This window comes from Babylonia areolata, chromosome 6 (assembly GCF_041734735.1).
Source record: "Babylonia areolata isolate BAREFJ2019XMU chromosome 6, ASM4173473v1, whole genome shotgun sequence".
Taxonomy (NCBI): Eukaryota; Metazoa; Mollusca; class Gastropoda; order Neogastropoda; family Buccinidae; genus Babylonia; species Babylonia areolata.
This window is the reverse complement of record NC_134881.1, coordinates 21,611,144-21,631,866: the sequence shown is the minus strand read 5'-3', so window position 1 is coordinate 21,631,866 and position 20,723 is coordinate 21,611,144. Positions and strand designations below refer to the sequence as shown.

The 20,723-nt window shown below is 44.6% G+C and overlaps 1 protein-coding gene across 1 annotated transcript in view; it reads right to left on the bottom strand.

Annotated features, from left to right (window-relative positions):
• The window catches only part of LOC143283471 (brefeldin A-inhibited guanine nucleotide-exchange protein 3-like), a 92,800-nt gene that overhangs the window by 8,617 nt on the left and 63,460 nt on the right, over positions 1 to 20,723 (bottom strand). The window contains exons 25-35 of the mRNA XM_076589713.1: positions 19,820 to 20,117; positions 16,478 to 16,657; positions 15,138 to 15,393; positions 13,782 to 13,962; positions 12,601 to 12,800; positions 10,522 to 10,734; positions 5,825 to 5,995; positions 5,299 to 5,416; positions 3,435 to 3,663; positions 1,913 to 2,046; positions 590 to 729 (exon numbers count right to left, since the gene is read on the bottom strand). Of these exons, the coding sequence (XP_076445828.1) occupies positions 590 to 729; positions 1,913 to 2,046; positions 3,435 to 3,663; positions 5,299 to 5,416; positions 5,825 to 5,995; positions 10,522 to 10,734; positions 12,601 to 12,800; positions 13,782 to 13,962; positions 15,138 to 15,393; positions 16,478 to 16,657; positions 19,820 to 20,117 (2,120 nt within the window). The remainder of the gene's footprint in view (positions 1 to 589; positions 730 to 1,912; positions 2,047 to 3,434; positions 3,664 to 5,298; positions 5,417 to 5,824; positions 5,996 to 10,521; positions 10,735 to 12,600; positions 12,801 to 13,781; positions 13,963 to 15,137; positions 15,394 to 16,477; positions 16,658 to 19,819; positions 20,118 to 20,723) is intronic.

Here is a 20,723-nt window from a genome sequence, read left to right as displayed (position 1 = left end):
GGGTGGATGGATGGATGGGTGGCTGGCTGGCTGGATGAGTGTGTGGGTGAATGGATGGATGGGTGGGTGGGTGGGTGGGTGGATGGATAGATGAATGGATGGATGGTGTACGGGTACACGGATGGATGGCTTGCTGGCTGGATAATTGGACAGATGGATGAACAAATACATCTACACATGGTTGGGATAGGCAATTGATACCAATTTTTTCAACCAAAACCATTATTTCAAGATGATCAAATCCCACCCACCCACCCCCCCTCGCCCCATGTTAGCCCATGATTTCTTACAATCCCACGATTACTCGCAATTGAGAGAAAACATATAGGAGGGGAACGACCACACTTTCTTGCAATCCCAAGATTTCTCTCAAAGTGAGAGAAAGCTTGAGAAGTCCAGCTTATTTTTATCAAAAATATTTCCTTTATCATCAGAGTTACTTTCTTGTCTTTTCCCTATCGTGAAAATTGCGAGAAATCGAGGGCTATCACCCCCATCCCTCCAGTCTCCCCCAGTACAAAAACACAGGATCCTAGCTCCACGCCCCATCCGGCACCAGACAGGTGAGGAGGGACTCACACTCACACACCTGGCAGAGCTGCGCCGCCGCCGTCATCAGATGCAGGGTGAGGGTCAGATTCAGAGTCGGAGTCCAGCAGCAGACAGCCCAGAGTCTGCAGCAGCAGCTGGTTGGACAGCAGGCCCACGATCATGTCTCGCAGCGGCACCCTGAAACAGGCGCCGGAAACTAAACTGCACTGCTGGCCTGGTAGTAATTACGCCACTGCCTGTATTTACAGGCATGCCTACCTCCAAATTTACTTTTCAGGAACAACACACCTGACACTGAAGAGGGAGAGGGTCCTGGGGTGGGTTGGGGCCTCACTGGCACTGAAGGGGGAGGGTGTCCAGGGGGACAGGGGGGGTTCACCTGGCACTGAAGGGGGAGTGTGTCCAGGGGGACGGGGGGGGGGGGGGGGGCTCACCTGGCACTGAAGGGGGAGTGTGTCCAGGGGGTGGGGGGGGGGCCTCACCTGGCACTGAAGAGGGAGTTATGGTCAAGGGGGTGGGGAATGGGGGGGCCTCACCTGGCACTGAAGGGGGAGGGTGTCCAGGGGGACGGGGGGGGGCCTCACCTGGCACTGAAGGGGGAGGGTGTCCAGGGGGACGGGGTGGGGGGGGCCTCACCTGGCACTGAAGGGGGAGTGTGTCCAAGGGGTGGGTGGGGGCCTCACCTGGCACTGAAGGGGGAGAGTGTCCAGGGGTGGGGGGGGCCTCACCTGGCACTGAAGGGGGAGTGTGTCCAGGGGGTGGGGGGGGCCTCACCTGGCACTGAAGGGGGAGTGTGTCCAGGGGGTTGGGGGGGCCTCACCTGGCACTGAAGGGGGAGGGTGTCCAGGGGGTGGGGGGGGGCTCACCTGGCACTGAAGGGGGAGTGTGTCCAGGGGGACGGGGTGGGGGGGGGCTCACCTGGCACTGAAGGGGGAGTGTGTCCAGGGGGACGGGGTGGGGGGGGGCTCACCTGGCACTGAAGGGGGAGGGTGTCCAGGGGGACGGGGTGGGGGGGGCTCACCTGGCACTGAAGGGGGAGAGTGTCTAGGGGGACGGGGGGGGCCTCACCTGGCACTGAAGGGGGAGGGTGTCCAGGGGGACGGGAGGGGGGGGCCTCACCTGGCACTGAAGGGGGAGAGTGTCCAGGGGGACAGGGTGGGGGGGGCGCCTCACCTGGCACTGAAGGGGGAGTGTGTCCAGGGGGTGGGGGGGGGCCTCACCTGACACTGAAGGGGGAGAGTGTCCAGGGGGACGGGGGGGGGCTCACCTGGCACTGAAGGGGGAGGGTGTCCAGGGGGTGGGTGGGGCCTCACCTGGCACTGAAGGGGGAGAGTGTCCAGGAGGTGGGGGGGGCCCTCACCTGGCACTGATGTGGTCGGGGTTGAGGCTGTCAGTGTGGTCTGGGGGGTAGATGAGAAAGACGAAGGACTTGTCCTCCTCTAAGTCAAACTGCAAACCTGGCATGCTGGTCACCTGGCTCTCCAACAGAAACACCTGAACACACACAGACACACACATAGAAACACATACACACACGCAGAAACACACACACACACACATCATATTTCCAACCTGTGTTTCCTCCACAATAACTTTTTTTCTCTCACTCTGTTTTTTAGTTTGTTTGTTTTTTCTACAACTGCTGCGGTCAGGATGTCAGTCACCGTTCTTTATCTGGACTTCTACTTCTCAGGACTGCACATTACTTTAGTTAGTTCAGCAAAACCAATAAGGCCATTGAAAAAAAACAAAAAACCCCACAAAAATCAGTAACTGCCTTTCAGACTCATGCCGCACTGACCTCACTTCACCAAGGTTCAACAGTCTGGGGGTTAAAGTCAGGTGTGCCTTAATCTGCTGAATCACGTCAAAGACCCAAAATGATGTTATATGAAAGTCAGGTGTGTCTTAATCTGCTGAATCAAGTTATAGGCCCAAAATGACATTATATGAAACTCAGGTGTGCCTTAATCTGCTGAATCACGTTAAAGACCCAAAATGACGTTATATGAAAATCTGGTGTGCCTTAATCTGCTGAATCACGTCAAAGACCCAAAATGACGTTATATGAAAATCTGGTGTGCTTTAATCTGCTGAATCAAGTTATAGGCCCAAAATGACGTTACATGAAACTCAGGTGTGCCCTAATCTGCTGGATCATGTTATAGGCCCAAAGTGACATTACATGAAAGTCAGGTGTGCCTTAATCTGCTGGATCAAGTTACAGACCCAAAATGACGTTATATGAAAGTCAGGTGTGCCTTAATCTGCTGGATCAAGTTAAAGACCCAAAATGACGTTATATGAAAGTCAGGTGTGCCTTAATCTGCTGAATCATGTTAAAGACCCAAAATGACGTTATATGAAAATCTGGTGTGCCTTAATCTGCTGAATCACGTTATAGGCCCAAAATGACATTATATGAAACTCAGGTGTGCCCTAATCTGCTGGATCATGTTATAGGCCCAAAGTGACGTTATATGAAAGTCAGGTGTGCCTTAATCTGCTGGATCGAGTTACAGGCCCAAAATGACATTATATGAAAGTCAGGTGTGCCTTAATCTGCTGGATCAAGTTACAGACCCAAAATGACGTTATATGAAAGTCAGGTGTGTCTTAATCTGCTGGATCAAGTTAAAGACCCAAAATGACGTTATATGAAAGTCAGGTGTGGCTTAATCTGCTGAATCAAGTTACAGGCCCAAAATGACGTTATATGAAAATCAGGTGTGCCTTAATTTGCTGGATCAAGTTACAGACCCAAAATGACGTTATATGAAAATCAGGGAAAATCAGGTGTTGCTTAATCTGCTGAATCAAGTTACAGGCCAAACAACATTACATGACAGACAAAAGACCAGAAAGCAAAAAAAAAAAAAGACCTGTCGAGCCAGCTGTTTGAGCCGCATGTTGTCCATGGCGACGCAGTCTTTGCGTGTGGCGACCTTGACCTGTCCAATGTCACCGTAGAAGTTGTCGGAGTTGGGATGGAACAGGGCCATGAGCAGACACAGGTTATGAGTCGTCACGGCGACAGCGTGAGCCAGGTAGCGGGCGCTGATCTCCCACATGGATTCCGTCAGTACAGGGCCGGCTGTCAGCATCACGTGTCTGAAACATGATCGTCGCCATCATCATCATAATGATAATGATAATAATGATGATAATAATCTAATACAACTAATAATTACAACAACAATACAAATAACTACAACAACAATACCAACAACAACAATAATAACAACAACAATTCCAATAATAATAATAATAATCATAAAAATATTCTCAGTTTCAGTTTCAAGGAGATGTCAAAACATTTGGACTGATATGTAAGCTATAATAACAAGAAGAAGAAGAAAAAGAAGAGTAATAATTTTGAAAAAAATGTATTGATATAAGTATGAATCTTTCGCAGAGACAAATCAATGCTCTCACACACCTGGTCAATCACACGCATGCACAGCTGTGAATCGGAGGGATGAAAAAGAAACTTATATGAACACATGTGAGCAGAAAGCAAGAACGACTGTAGACCAGGAAGAGGGAGGGGCAGATAGAGGAGAGCTATGTTGAAGAGATGCAGGTTTTAACTCACTCAGAACGGCAAGTTTTCTCCCTTGCTTTTCCCCACAGACGGTCCATTTGTAAGGGTTTGGAAAAAAATCTTTTTAATACAAATACAGAGTATGAAAATGAAACACTCAGAACTGGTTTATTAAGTGTTGGGCTATTACATATAAAAAAAAAATCAAGTTTCTCAACTTATTTTTACAGTTTTGCCATTATGTAGAAAATAATGCCAATTTTTCACTCCGAATCACCATATCCATGTTCACTTTCTGCACTTAATTCACTTTCTTCTTCATCATCATCCACCTCTTTGATGTCCAACCCTGCGGTTTATAGCATTTCACGTACTTTGGCAACACTAAAACGTTGCCTTGTTCGCTCCGCAACATTTTGAGAATTTGTCAGCGTGTGTGCGAGACAGGCCACATATGACAGGCTGGCCAATCATACCATTTGGTTATGGAGTGATCCAGAATAGCGCACTCTGCTTGGCTTATCACAAAATCATGTGTACAGCACGTGATGGATTTTTATTTTGGAAAATGCTATTCCAAATCTGAATACATTTTATGTAGGAATGCTCACGCATTCCATCGTCCGGAGAGAGTTAAGGCCAGCCTTGAAACAGCACAGTGCAGAAGTTTAACACAAACAAACAAACAAACAAAAAAAAAAATAGAAGCTCTACAGCTCTGCAGAGGACTTGCAATGAACAGCTGCCTTCATCACGGAGACCAGGGTGTCCATCTGAAGAACGAGAAATCGGAAGAAGAAGTAACAAAAGAAAAGAGGGAGCTCATTCCAAGTGTAAGGTCCAGAGACAGAGAAAGAGCAGTGGCCGACCATGGAGCGTTTGAATCTGTTTTCACCATAACCATAAAGAGGATTTAAAAAATATGTACACAGGTTCATATGCCTATTCTTAGGTTCTTAGTCTGCTCAAACCAAGGAGGGAAAGTGCAACAGGTACTGTGAAAAAGCAGTGATTTGACCTGGAACTGAACTCTAACAGAAGCAGACAAAACAGTGGAGCAGCTAGTGGTAATGCGCCCGAACCAGGAAATGAGTGTCCATGGGTTCAAGCCCCCTATATGGACCATGAAATAACCAACAAATGAATGAATAAATAAACAAGCAACTAAAACAACAACACATAAAGCAGTTGCAGGTTCAAACCTGATACAGGAACAGCCCAATAACGACAGGTTCTCCACAGGCTGGGCCACACACTCAGTCAGCACTGCAAACAGCTGCTTCAGCATCAACTCCAGGGACAGCAGCTCTTCGGCACGATCTGTAACAGACACCACCCATCACCGGATGACACCACAAACCCAGGTCCCGAAGGTAAAAGCATGCACTTAAATGCACATGAAAAACCTATGGCAGGCAACAGGAGAGTTGTCCCTGGCAAAATTTTGGACAGTGGGGTGCGTTCATGCGTGCGTTCAAGCGTGTGCGTGTGCACGTGTGTGTGTGTGTGTGTGCATGCATGCGTGTGTGTGCATGTGTGTGTGTGTGTTTGCATGCAAGTGTGTGCACGCACATGAGTGAGTTCATGCATGCATGTGTGTTTGTTTAAAAAGAAGAAAAGACAGGCCAAAAAACCCCTTAAAAAACAAAGAAAAAATATTTCCTTTGTTATTTTCAGTTCTCTCACCACAGTAAAGGAAATTCCAAAGGTTTTTTTTGGCTCTCTCACCGACAAACTTGGCGATGAACTCCACCACCAGGTCGGCCGTCAGACCGCAGCACTGCTTGAAGTTGATGGCGCCAGTGTCCCAGTAACCATGGAGACGGGAGCCCCGTCGCAGCCAGGACTGCAGCATGGGCAGCAGCAGATGGTTGACGCAGTGCAACGAAAACTTCACACCTGTCACATCGATGATGATAATAACAATGACAATAATAATGATAATGATAACACCAACAATAAAAAATCATAATAATAATAATAATAATGATACTGATAATAAAGAAATATAATAATAATAATAATAATAATAATGATAATGATAATATCATCATCATCATCATAGTATCAATAACAATGATAACAATAACAATAATAGTAATGACAATAATGATAATATAATAAATAAATAAATAAATAATAAAAATGTACATTTGTAAAGACCTTATCTTGCAGCTCTAAGTGCATTTAACAATATGTGCAATATGAATAAGACACAGGAACATAATTCTTAAAGAATGTTAAAAAAACAAACTCACTAAAAAATACTATTTCACATTGAAAAATTGAAATCACTGATGTAATGCAGAGAGAAAAATTCCAACCTGTGAATAAAAAAAAAAAAAAAAAAAAAATTCACCAATTCCTTGCAGCCAAAAATATCACACATAATGATCAACTGGAAAGCAAAATCATTGATTGCAACACAGCAAAACCATCACACCCATATCACACCAGTAGACTGACAGGAAAAATTTTTTTAAAAGCTTCACAGCTTTGCATTATGACTCATGGGCAAGTGAAAGTCAAAGAACAAAAAGCAAGGAGATTTTTTTTTAACCAAAAAAAAACAACAACAGGGGTAACATGAAAAAGACAGAAAATGTATCAATTTCCAATCAGCAAAGAGCGGCAAAACTCGTACTGCACCAACATGGAAAAAGTGAAACCAATGAAATCACTGTGATTCCATACTTTTGGGACACTAAAGTGATAAGTGGGAAAGACTGAACAGGGACTGATATTAGAACACACTGATTCAGAAGACAGATGCATCAAAACACACTGGTGACTGTAGACATGTGGAGAGACTGAACAGATGCATCAAAACACACTGGTGAATGTAGACAAGTGGAGAGACTGAACAGATGCATCAAAACACACTGGTGATTGTAGACACGTGGAGAGACTGAACAGATGCATCAAAACACACTGGTGACTGTAGACATGTGGAGAGACTGAACAGATGCATCAAAACACACTGGTGACTGTAGACATGTGGAGAGACTGAACAGATGCATCAAAACACACTGGTGACTGTAGACATGTGGAGAGACTGAACAGATGCATCAAAACACACTGGTGACTGTAGACATATGGAGAGACTGAACAGATGCATCAAAACACACTGGTGACTGTAGACACGTGGAGAGACTGAACAGATGCATCAAAACACACTGGTGACTGTAGACATGTGGAGAGACTGAACAGATGCATCAAAACACACTGGTGATTGTAGACACGTGGAGAGACTGAACAGATGCATCAAAACACACTGGTGACTGTAGACATGTGGAGAGACTGAACAGATGCATCAAAACACACTGGTGACTGTAGACATGTGGAGAGACTGAACAGATGCATCAAAACACACTGGTGACTGTAGACATGTGGAGAGACTGAACAGATGCATCAAAACACATTGGTGAATGTAGACAAGTGGAGAGACTGAACAGATGCATCAAAACACACTGGTGACTGTAGACAAGTGGAGAGACTGAACAGATGCATCAAAACACACTGGTGACTGTAGACAAGTGGAAAAACTGAACATGTGCATCATCTTTTATGTATACATGTTGAATGACTGTGATTTCCGTGCATTTTTTATGTGTTTTACACCACAAATGAATTTCTCTTGTTGAGATAATAAAGTATTCTGTAATCTGTAATCTGAAAACACACTGTTGATTGTAGACAAGTGGAAAAACTGAACAGATGCATCAAAACACACTGGTGATTGTACAGTTGAAAAATCTGAGCAGACAGAGGCATCATAACACTGGTGAATGTAGACAAGTAGGAAAAACTGAACAGACACCGGTGAATGTAGACAAGTAGGAAAGACTGAACAGACACCGGTGAATGTAGACAAATAGGAAAGACTGAACAGACACCGGTGAATGTAGACAAGTAGGAAAGACTGAACAGACACTGATGACAGTAGGAAAGACTGAACAGACACTGATGACAGTAAGAAAGACTGAACAGCCACTGACGACAGTAGGAAAGACTGGACACTGACAACAGTAGAAAAGACTGAACAGACACTGACGACAGTAGGAAAGACTGAACAGACACTGATGACAGTAGGAAAGACTGAACAGCCACTGACGACAGTAGGAAAGACTGAACAGCCACTGATGACAGTAAGAAAGACTGAACAGACACTGACGACAGTAGAAAAGACTGGACACTGACAACAGTAGAAAAGACTGAACAGGCACTAGTGATTGCAGACAAGCAGGAAAGACTGAACAGACACTGACAACAGTAGGAAAGACTGAACAGACACTGATGACAGTAGGAAATACTGAAAAGACACTGATGACAGCAGAAAAGACTGGACACTGACGACAGTAGTAAAGACTGAACAGACACTGACGACAGTAGAAAAGACTGAACAGACTGATGACAGCAGGAAAGACTGAACAGACACTGATGACAGCAGAAAAGACTGAACAGACAGTAGAAAAGACTGAACAGACACTGACGACAGCAGAAAAGACAGAACAGACACTGGTGACAAAGATTGAACAGACACTGACGAGAGTAGAAAAGATTGAACAGACACTGACGAGAGTAGAAAAGATTGAACAGACACTGGTGACAGTAAGACAGACTGAACAGACACTGATGACAGTAAGACAGACTGAACAGACACTGACGACAGCAGAAAAGACTGAACAGACAGTAGAAAAGACTGAACAGACACTGACGACAGCAGAAAAGACTGAACAGACAGTAGAAAAGACTGAACAGACACTGACGAGAGTAGAAAAGATTGAACAGACACTGATGAGAGTAGAAAAGATTGAACAGACACTGGTGACAGTAAGACAGACTGAACAGACACTGATGACAGTAAGACAGACTGAACAGACACTGACGACAGTAGTAAAGACTGAACAGACACTGACGACAGCAGAAAAGACTGAACAGACACTGACGACAGCAGAAAAGACTGAACAGACACTGACGACAGTAGAAAAGACTGGACACTGACGACAGTAGTAAAGACTGAACAGACACTGACGACAGTAGTAAAGACTGAACAGACACTGACGACAGTAGTAAAGACTGAACAGACACTGATGACAGTAGAAAAGACTGGACACTGACGACAGTAGTAAAGACTGAACAGACACTGACGACAGTAGAAAAGACTGAACAGACACTGATGACAGTAGGAAAGACTGAACAGACACTGATGACAGCAGGAAATACTGAACAGACTGACAACAGTAGAAAAGACTGGACACTGACAACAGTAGAAAAGACTGAACAGACACTGACGACAGTAGAAAAGACTGGACACTGACAACAGTAGAAAAGACTGAACAGGCACTAGTGATTGCAGACAAGCAGGAAAGACTGAACAGACACTGACAACAGTAGGAAAGACTGAACAGACACTGATGACAGTAGGAAAGACTGAACAGACACTGATGACAGTAGGAAAGACTGAACAGACACTGACAACAGTAGGAAAGACTGAACAGACACTGATGACAGTAGGAAAGACTGAACAGCCACTGACGACAGTAGAAAAGACTGAACAGACACTGACGACAGTAGAAAAGACTGAATAGACACTGACAACAGTAGAAAAGACTGAACAGACACTGACAACAGCAGGAAAGACTGAACAGACACTGATGACAGTAGTAAAGACTGAACAGACACTGATGACAGTAGAAAAGACTGGACACTGACGACAGTAGTAAAGACTGAACAGACACTGACGACAGTAGAAAAGACTGAACAGCCACTGACGACAGTAGAAAAGACTGGACAGACACTGACGAGAGTAGAAAAGATTGAACAGACACTGGTGACAGTAAGACAGACTGAACAGACACTGATGACAGTAAGACAGACTGAACAGACACTGACGACAGCAGAAAAGACTGAACAGACAGTAGAAAAGACTGAACAGACACTGATGACAGCAGAAAAGACTGAACAGACAGTAGAAAAGACTGAACAGACACTGGTGACAAAGATTGAACAGACACTGATGAGAGTAGAAAAGATTGAACAGACACTGGTGACAAAGACTGAACAGACACTGATGACAGTAAGACAAACTGAACAGACACTGACGACAGCAGAAAAGACTGAACAGACAGTAGAAAAGACTGAACAGACACTGATGACAGCAGAAAAGACTGAACAGACAGTAGAAAAGACTGAACAGACACTGACGAGAGTAGAAAAGATTGAACAGACACTGGTGACAAAGACTGAACAGACACTGACGAGAGTAGAAAAGACTGAACAGACACTGATGACAGTTGGAAAGACTGAACAGACACTTGTGAATGTAGACAAGCAGGGAATACTGAAGACAGACGCTAGTGATTTAGACCCGACAGGCAGGAAAGGCTTGGAACAGACAAAAGAGGCCTCACGCCCCATCATACCGGGCACGACGGCGGTCTCCCTGAGGAGGGTGAAGAGGGTGGTGAGGGTCTGGGGCTGGAAGGAGCGGGGGCAGGAGGAGATGGCGGTGGCCAGGCCATCCAGCAGGAGGAAGGCCACGTGCAGCACCCCGCTGCCCTTGTCCAGGGACTCCAGGCTGCTGTAGCTCCCCGCCACCAGCCACGCACCCTCCCCTCCTCCTCGACGCTCATCCTCTGCCGCATACATAAACAGATGATAATAATAATAATAATAATAATACCCCCGAAAATGGAGTATGGCTGCCTACCTGGCGGGGTAAAACCAGTCATACATGTAAAAGCCCACTCGTGTACATACTAGTGAACGTGGGAGTTGCAGCCCACCAACAAAGGAAAAGAAGAAGATAACTGATATCGCCACCAGCCACACACCCTCCTTTTGTCCCCGATGCTTGTCCTCTGTCGGTTGTATAAGTTTTCAGTATCAGTTTCTCAAGGAGGTGTCTTTGCGTTCGGACAAATCCATATATGCTACACCACATCTGCAAGCAGATGCCTGACCAGCAGCATAACCCATCGCACTTAGGCCTTGAGCGCATGCTTATATATTTGTGTACCAATCAGAGTGGATTTCTTCGACAGAATTTTGCCACAGGACAACACTCTCATTGCCATGGGTTCTTTTTGAGTGCGCCAAGTGTGTGCTGAACATGGGACCTCGGTTTATCATCTCATCCAAAAGACCAGATGCTCAGTTTGATTTTCCAGTCAAACTTGGGAGAAAGGGCGAGAGCGGGATTCAAACCCACACCCTCACAGACTCTCTATATTGGCAGCTGAGAATCTTTGCCATCCTGCCACCTTCCTCCTAAATGATGAATAAAAATGCAGGCTTCTACAGCACAGTACCCCTCATCCCAGATGGGGCTCACCACGCTTTTGCAATGAAATACACAAGTTTAACAATGAGCAACATAAAAGTTTGCACATGATATCAACACAGGCAAATATCACAGTATCAATTCACACAGGCCTAAATCACAGTAAAATAAATACATCACATTCACCATTGTCAAAATAAGCACTAAGGAACCAGGCATAGCAAAAATTACACACACATTAAAAAGAATCAGGAAAGAAAGTGTAAAGTAAGATGATAATAACAATGATGGATACTAATGTCACACCCTATCCAGAAAACTGCCCTTGAATTGGATACTTATGTAGCACTCTATAAAACTGTTCAAGGAATGGATACTTATGCAGCACTTTATCCAGAAAACTGTTCAAGGAATGGATACTTATGTAGCAATGTATCCAGGAAACTGCTCAAGGAATGGATACATATGTAGCACTTTATCCAGAAAACTGAACAAGAAATGGATACTTATGTAGCACTTTATCCAGAAAACTGTTCATGGAATGGATACTTATGTAGCAATGTATCCAAGAAACTGATCAAGGAATGGATACTTATGTAGCGATGTACCCAGAAAAATGCCCAAGAAATGGATACCTATGTAGCAATGTATCCAGAAAAATGCCCAAGAAATGGATACCTATAAGCAATGTATCCAGAAAAATGCCCAAGAAATGGATACCTATACAGCAATGTATCCAGAAAAATGCCCAAGAAATGGATACCTATACAGCAATGTATCCAGAAAAATGCCCAAGGAATGGATACATATGTAGCACTCTATCCAGAAAACTGTTCAAGGAATGGATACATATGTAGCACTCTATCCAGAAAACTGTTCAAGGAATGGATACATAAGTAGCAATGTATCCAGAAAAAATGACCAAGAAATGGATACCTATGTAGCAATGTATCCAGAAAAAATGACCAAGAAATGGATACCTATGTAGCAATGTATCCAGAAAAATGCCCAAGAAATGGATACCTATGTAGCACTCTATCCAGAAAACTGCTAAAGGAATGAATACTTATATAGCACTCTATCCCAAAAAAAACAACAACAAAAACTTGCTTAAGCCACTGAAATGTTGAAGATGAGCTGACAGCAAAAAAAAACCCCAAAGAAACAAAAACCTGTTTCTGGAATGCACAATGCTGGGAGACACAGAAAACCGACAGACCTGTTTCTGCAAATGTCCCCTCCAGCATTCCAGAGTCCACGGAGGTGATGCTCAGAGAATCACCAACGGTGTTTCCTCCCTTGCCCGTCCCAGAGTCACAGGCCCTGCCGCTTTTCAGTGTCGACGACTCCGCCGCCAGTGATATGTCCATGTGAGGGATGTGGGGATCGACAGTGCGAACATGGGACCCCAGCTGAATTCTGAAACAGGAGGAGGGGGGTCCTTCTGGGTAATGTTCTCTCTTGCTGTGTTTTAACTCACTCCAGACGAATAGTTTTCTCCCTTGCTTTCCCCCTGCAGACGACCCATTTGTTAGGGTTAGGAAAAAATCACAAAAAATACTAAACACAAAAGTAACTGAATGAAACTTGCTGCACTTGACCCACTGACCCCTCTCCTCACATCGTGCGTACGCCCACCCCTCTCCCTCTCTTCACAGCCCTCAAAAACTGAGTCAGTGTCAGTACCTTCTCGCTGGTAGCTATCTTCACTGCAGATACTTTATTCAATGTCTTCATCATCCTCATTGACGTCGAAACCTTCAGTTTGAAGCATTTCAATCACTTCAGCAGCAGTAAAAAAAACTGCTGTCGTGATCTAGTTTGCTCCAAAAATTTCCACTTGTATTGCCTGCAACGCCATTTTCGATACGTATGCAGATTAGCTTGTCATGTGGGGTACCAAGGTCAGTGGCTGGCCAGCGAGTGTATAGTTACGCAACCTCATGAAGAAACCTTCCATTTGACCCTTGACATGTTCACAATGCCTGGTGTAGCTGTGATTTTTATGCTACCCCATGAGGAAGACGTGGAAAAATTTTTAATTGTTGAAACCACTATAGCGTTCCATCATCCAGAATGCTACCTTACGTCAGGAACGCTATAGCGTTCCATCGTCCAAAGTGAGTTAAACATACGTCCTTGTGATAAATGTTGTCCCTCACTGTATTTCAAACATACATCCTTGTAGTGAATGTTCTCTTGTGTGTGTGTGTGTGTGTGTGTGTGTGTGCGCGTGTGTGTGTTTGTATATATATGTGTGTGTGTGTGTGTGTGTGTGTGTGTGTGTCCATATTTGTAAAGCGCCTACAGCCCTATGTAGAGAACATGCGCCATATAAATTCACATCATTATCAGTATTATTATCATAATCATTATATCATTATCATTCCGTCGACAGACCTGAAGGCCCCTTTGAAGACTGGGCAGGCAGGCATGGGCCACATGGAGGCCAGAATGTGGAAGCAGCGGGTTAAATATCCCAAGGCAGGGACACACAGGTTCTGCAGGTTCACGCCCCCATTGCCCACATCGCTGCCTGAGTCTGAGCCGTCATCATCATCATCCACGTCCTCAAACATGCCTGAAAACAGGCACATGGTTTTCAGTCTGAGCTGTCGTCTTCATCGTTCACAACCACAAACATTCCTGAAAACAGGCACATGGCTTTAGAGTCTGAGCAGTCGTCATCATTGTTCATGTCCTCAAACACGCCTGTAAAACAGGCACATGAATTTCTTTTCTTTTTTTTCTCTTTTTAATGAGATATTGAAGATTTGGGGAATGTGTGAATTAAATGTGTGGACTACAAGAATAAGTTGAAAGGAAAGGGTTCTACATTACCAGGTGTATGCAGTGAGTGTGTGTATGTGCGTTTGTGTGTGTGCGTGTGTATGTACGTGTATGTGTGTGTGTGTGTGTGTGCCTCGGGGAAGGAGCAAGGAAAAGTGGGAGCTTGCCTCTGTGTGCGTGTGGGAGTGAGCAAAGAGAAGGGGGAATGGGTAGGGAGAGCATACTATATCACAGAACAGTATTCAACACACTACACAACAACACACTGCACGACAGCACACTACACAACAACACATAATACAACAGAACACTACATGACAACATATAACAGCACACTACAAGAAAACACAGCGTAAGGTGGCACAACACATGACAACACAGTATAAGGCCACACACTACAAGAAAACAGTACACAACAGCACAGTATGCAACAGCACACTACATGACAACATAACATATGACAGCACATGACATGACAACACAGTTTATGACAGCACACTACAAAACAACACAGTACAAGGTGGCGCACTACATGACAACACAGTATACAACAGCACACAACATGACAACATAACATATGATAGCACAATACAACACAGTATAAGATAGCACACTACACGATAATAGAGCATACAACACAGTACACAACAGCTTACTATACAACAAAGCAGTACATGACAGCACACTACACAACAGCACACTACATGACAACATATGACAGCACACTACATGACGACACAGTATAAGACAGCACATTTCATGATTAGAGCATACAACACAGTACATGACAGCTCACTGTACAACAACACACTACACAGCAACACACCACACAACAACACCACACAACAACACACTACACAACACACCACACAACAACCACAACAACACACTACACAACACACCACACAACAACACCACACAACACACTACATGACAACACGTCACAAACAACCCAGCCCCACTAACCTGACCCGTGCACATATTTCAGCAGGCACAGGATGCAGTCGACGGTGGCATTGGCAAAGACCAGGATGTTCTCCGTGTTGAGGTACACCTCAAACACATCTAAAACGGCCGCCACGTGCCGCTGACGCGCCTCGTTGACTGCCTCGTTGGCCGTGTACTCGATACGCACGCTGCGCAGCGCGCCGAACAGGGGCCGCCACCCCGACTGAAGCTCCTGGGTACAAGCTTCCACCAGCTCGCAGATGGAGCACACAATCTGGGGGGAAAGAGACAGAGAGAGGCCTTCAGAGGTGATTTTATGTTGTGAGGAAGGAGGAGGAATTCTGTTTAATTCATTCTACTCCAGGTACAAGTTAACTCATACCATGATTGCTTCCCCTGTGGACCAGGTATGAGTATTCTCGTACCAGTACACTATTCTCATTTCGTTTATTCTTGCTTGGTACAGTTAGCAATCTAAACTGATCTGTTTACGGATTCCGGAGGCATGGAAAAGAAGCTTTGTTCAACCAATTAAATCAACAATTCTCCACCGATTTTTGCCGTTTAAGTGAACCACCCACTTAATTCTGCAGTGGTCTCATCATCCCCATCATCATCATCATCAACATCACCACCATCATCATCATCACCATCCCCACCATCATCATCAACATCATCACCATAATCAACATCACCACCATCATCATCATCACCATCCCCATCATCATCATCACCAACACAACCGCCATCATCATCATCATCACCAACACCACCACAACCGCTATCATCATCATCATCATCACCAACACCACCACAACCGCCATCATCATCATCATCATCACCATCCCCATCATCATCATCACCAACACCAACAACACTATCACCATCACCTGTGCAAAGTGTGAGCAGACCCACCCACCTGATCCTGAACGTCACTGTCGCACAGCTCATCATCATCATCATCATCATCACCACCATCAGCATCATCATCATCATCACCATCACCATCATCACCTGTGCACACTGTCAGCAGACCCACCCACCTGGTCCTGAACGTCGCTGTCACACAGCTCATCATCATCATCATCATCACTACTATCACCATCATCACCATCACCTGTGCACACTGTCAGCAGACCCACCCACCTGATCTTGAACATCGCTGTCGCACTGCTCATCATCATCACCATCACCACCATTATCACCATCACCATCATCACCTGTGCACACTGTCAGCAGACCCACCCACCTGATCTTGAACGTCGCTGTCGCACAGCTCATCATCATCACCATCACCATCATCATCATCATCACCATCACCACCATCACCTGTGCACACTGTCAGCAGACCCACCCACCTGATCCTGAACATCACTGTCGCACAGCTCCAGACACAGCATGTCCTCGAACGTCTTGCACAGGAACTCATTGATGTGGAAGTGCGGAAGCTCGTGTCGCCCTGCCAAAACGGCCACGATGAAATCGTGGATGCACGTCACCGCCATCTTGGATATGCTGCTGTCACGGTGACCCGTCGCCTGGGGGAAACCGGGAGTAGTTAGTTAGCCGAGTTGAGTGTGTTTGTGTTTGTTTGTGTGTTTAGTTGTGTGTCTGTGAGTGTGCGTTGTATTGCTGGGTGTTTGAAGTGAACTGTGTGAACTTTCTGTTGTGTTTGTTAGTGTTCTCAATTGTACTGAATTGCACTGCGTTGTTTGTGTTGTGTTGGGTTGGGTTGTACTGTACTGTTCTGTACTGAATTGTACTGTACTGTACTGTACTTTTATGTATTTATCTTTTTCTTTTTTTAATTTATTTTATTTATTCATACATTTTTTTCTATTCTTTTTTTTTTCTCAAGGCCTGACTAAGCGCGTTAGGTTATGCTGCTGATCAGGCATCTGCTTGGCAGATGTGGTGTAGCATATATGGATTTGACCGAACGCAGTGACGCCTCCTTGAGCTACTGATACTGTACTGTACTGTTGTGTTGTATTGTACTGCATTATGATGATAATGTCATGTGTTTTGGACTGAGCATTCCGCTGCATTCCACTGAATGGATCGGGTGGGATTGGATTACAGGTTTTAGGACTGTGGAGAGAGAGAGAGAGAGAGTGTGTATGTGTGTCTGTTCAGGAGTGTATGCGTGTGAAAAAGTAATCTTTTATATTTTCCACTTTTGAATGGCCTGTTGTTATTTTAAGTCTATGTTTAATTACTGTTTGATATTCTATGCCTATCGTCTGTGATAACTGTGCACGTGATTTCTGTATGTGTGGTTTACTTCAAGTCAACATTTAAGAGTTTTATGTCTTTTTTTATATCATACATATTGAACGACTGTGATTCTCACGCACTGTTTATGAGTTTTACACCACAAATAAATTTCTGTATCAAAGGAGAAAAAAAAAAGTTAAAAAAAGCATTCAAACGACCCCCTACCTGCACAATGTATGTAACAAAGCCACCCACACCCACACAAAAATTATGTAAATGGCACTGTACCCATAAAATAATGAATCATCAACAAATATTTATTATCTATACAATAAAAAAATTATTTAAAAAAAGTTTAAGTTTTGAAATCTCGAGGAGGTGTCACTGCATTCAAACAAATTCATGTACACTACATCACATCTAGGCAAATACCTGACCAGCAGCATTGCCCAATGTACTCAGTCAGGCCTTGAGTACATATAATATATATTTGTATACCTATCAAAGTGGATTTCTTCTACAAATTTTTGCCCAAGGGCAACCCTTCTGCAGCCATGGGTTCTTTTTCAGTGCACCAAGTGCATGCTGCAAACGAGACCTGGGTTTAACAGCTCATCCAAACGACTAAGCACTCCGTTTGATTTTCCAGTCAAACCTGGAAGAAAGGGCAAGACCAGGATTCGAGCCCAAACACCCATGCACACTGTATTGACAGATAAACATCTGAGCCATTTTGTATTTGTATTTGTATTTCTTTTTATCACAACAGATTTCTCTGTGTGAAATTCGGGCTGCTCTCCCTAGGGAGAGCAGGTTGCTACAATACAGTGCCACCCATTTTTTTGTATTTTTTCCTGCTTGCAGTTTTATTTGTTTTTCCTATCAAAGTGGATTTTTCTACATAATTTTGCCAGGAACAACCCTTTTGTTGCAATGGGTTCTTTTACGTGCACTGAGTGCATGCTGCACACGGGACCTCAGTTTATCGTCTCATCCGAATGACTAGCGTCCAGACCACCACTCAAGGTCTTGTGGAGGGGGAGAAAATGTCAGCGGCTGAGCCGTGATTCAAACCAGCGTGCTCAGATTCTCTCACTTCCCAGGCGGACACGTTACCTCTATGCCATCATTCTGCTAATTTCCTCTTAACTATTTATTGATACAGAATCTTTTTTTTTTCAAAAACCATAAAATTCATTCCACTCCAGATACGAGTTCACTCATACCGTGATCACTTCCCCTGTTGACCAGGTACAAGTAGTATTCCTGCACAGCCACACTATTCTAATTTAGTTTACTCTTGCTTGGTACAGATGGCATTCTTAGCTGAACCGTTTATGGATTCCAGAAACAGTGAAATGGAGCTTTGTTCAACTGATTAAATAAACAGCTTTGTTCAACTGATTAAATATACAATTCTTCTATGACTTTCACAGAATTTAGTTTTCTAAAAAAAAATGTCATAATCATCTACAGAGAATGGAAGAAGACTGACTGCAGAAGAGGTGGTCAAGCTGCTTATAAATTATGACAGCAATGACGACAAAGAAAATAGTAGCAATTTCACTGATGAAAGTGATGTTCAATTTCAAACCATTCCAGAACTTCCACAGAAACCATTAACTCACTCAGTACGGCCAGTCCTCTGTTCTCCTCTACACAGACCCCTCGGATGTCCAGTGGGTGTCTGAATGACCCAACCTTTAGCTTCCGTCGTCAGAATTGTGGTATTCTTTCTCAACATTCACCTCTTCAGTATAAGACCCTTCCGCTTGCAATATTTTGATGATGGTAACTGGGATGAAACGCTGTTAACGTCGTCTCTTTCGCCGTTCGTATGGAGAGAGTTAACTCACTTAGTCCTGCCAGTTAGCTCTCCTGACTTTCTCCACAGAAAACCCATTTATATGGGTAAGAAATAAAATCACCAAAAAAACAAATGTTAGAATTTATTAACTGATAACTTCCAAACTGATCAGTAACATAACGAGTTAGTTGGGGACAAAATATATGACTTCCTCCTTATGCTATCATACAGTGAGATGATGAAAGTATCCATATTTTTTGTTCAAAATTTGCACACACGGATGACTTGTAAATGAATCCAGGAAAGCACAAAGAGCTGGCACAGATTTAATTCAGAACATGACACAGCCATGAAAGGCCCCTTCATCTAATTCTGTTGTCTGCCTTGTGACTGACACAAAACGGGGCCAGATGCCATTGTTGACACACACTGTTCACACGAACCAGTCACCTGTAAAATAACTCTCCTGCCCACACGCACAGAAACACACACTGCATTTGTTGGTCGCAGTGGAGACTGGAAAGGTCAGGTAAGATATTCTTAACCCATAATGTCATAGAAAATAGGCGCCACTCCAAAAATTCAAAAGGCCCCGATCAAGGCCCTTCATCTGAAACTGTTGTAAACAGTACGGCCCCGATCGGAGCCTTTCATCCACAGTGAGTTAACCCTTTACCTCCACCAGGTAGGGAGACACGGCAGCCCACACCCGCACCAGGTGCAGCAACGGCCGCTGGCTGTGGACCACCGTCATCAACACCTGCTGGAGGCGGTAGAGGTGAAGGGCGTTGGCTGGCAGCCTTGACCCTTGACCCGCAGGATGGCCGGGGGTCAGCATGTTGCTGGTGTCGTTGTTGGCGTCGGCGTGGTGGAGGTGGAGGTGGCGCAGCTGCAGACGGCTGGACTCGCCCAGCTCCGTCAGGAAGCTCAGCAAGGCCTTCAGATTCAGCTTCTTGGCCGCGTCCTCAAACAGGCTGCACTCACAGGGAATGGACACACAACACAGTTTAGTTTCAGTACACAGCAAAACCTGAAATACAAAAAAATTATTTCAAAGAAAAGATCCAGCACCAATCTGGAACATTCACAGAGGATGGGCCTTTTCTAAGTCAGTATGCAGTATCCAGCATGGTTTCAGTTTCATTTTCTCAAGGAGGCGTCACTGTGTTCGGACAAATCCATGTACGCTAGGCGGATGCCTGACCAGCAGCATAACCCAGTGCACTGTTCAGGCCTTCTAAAGGAGACATCACCGTGTTCAGGAAAAAAAAATATATATATATACACACACACGCGCGCGCGCGCGTGCGCACACACACACACACACACGCACATGCACGCAAACACACACACACTACACATCTGCTAGGCAGATGCCTGATAGCAGCAAACCCAACGCACTCAACGTTCAGGCCTAGAGTGCATGCATATATATGAGTACCTGTCAGAGTAGATTTCTTCTTCTGCAGAATTTTCCAGAGGACAACGCTTTTGTGTTGCCATGGGTTCGTTTTTGTTTTTTGCAGTGCACAAAGTGTGTGCTTCACACAGGACATACAGGACCTCCGTTTATCATCTCA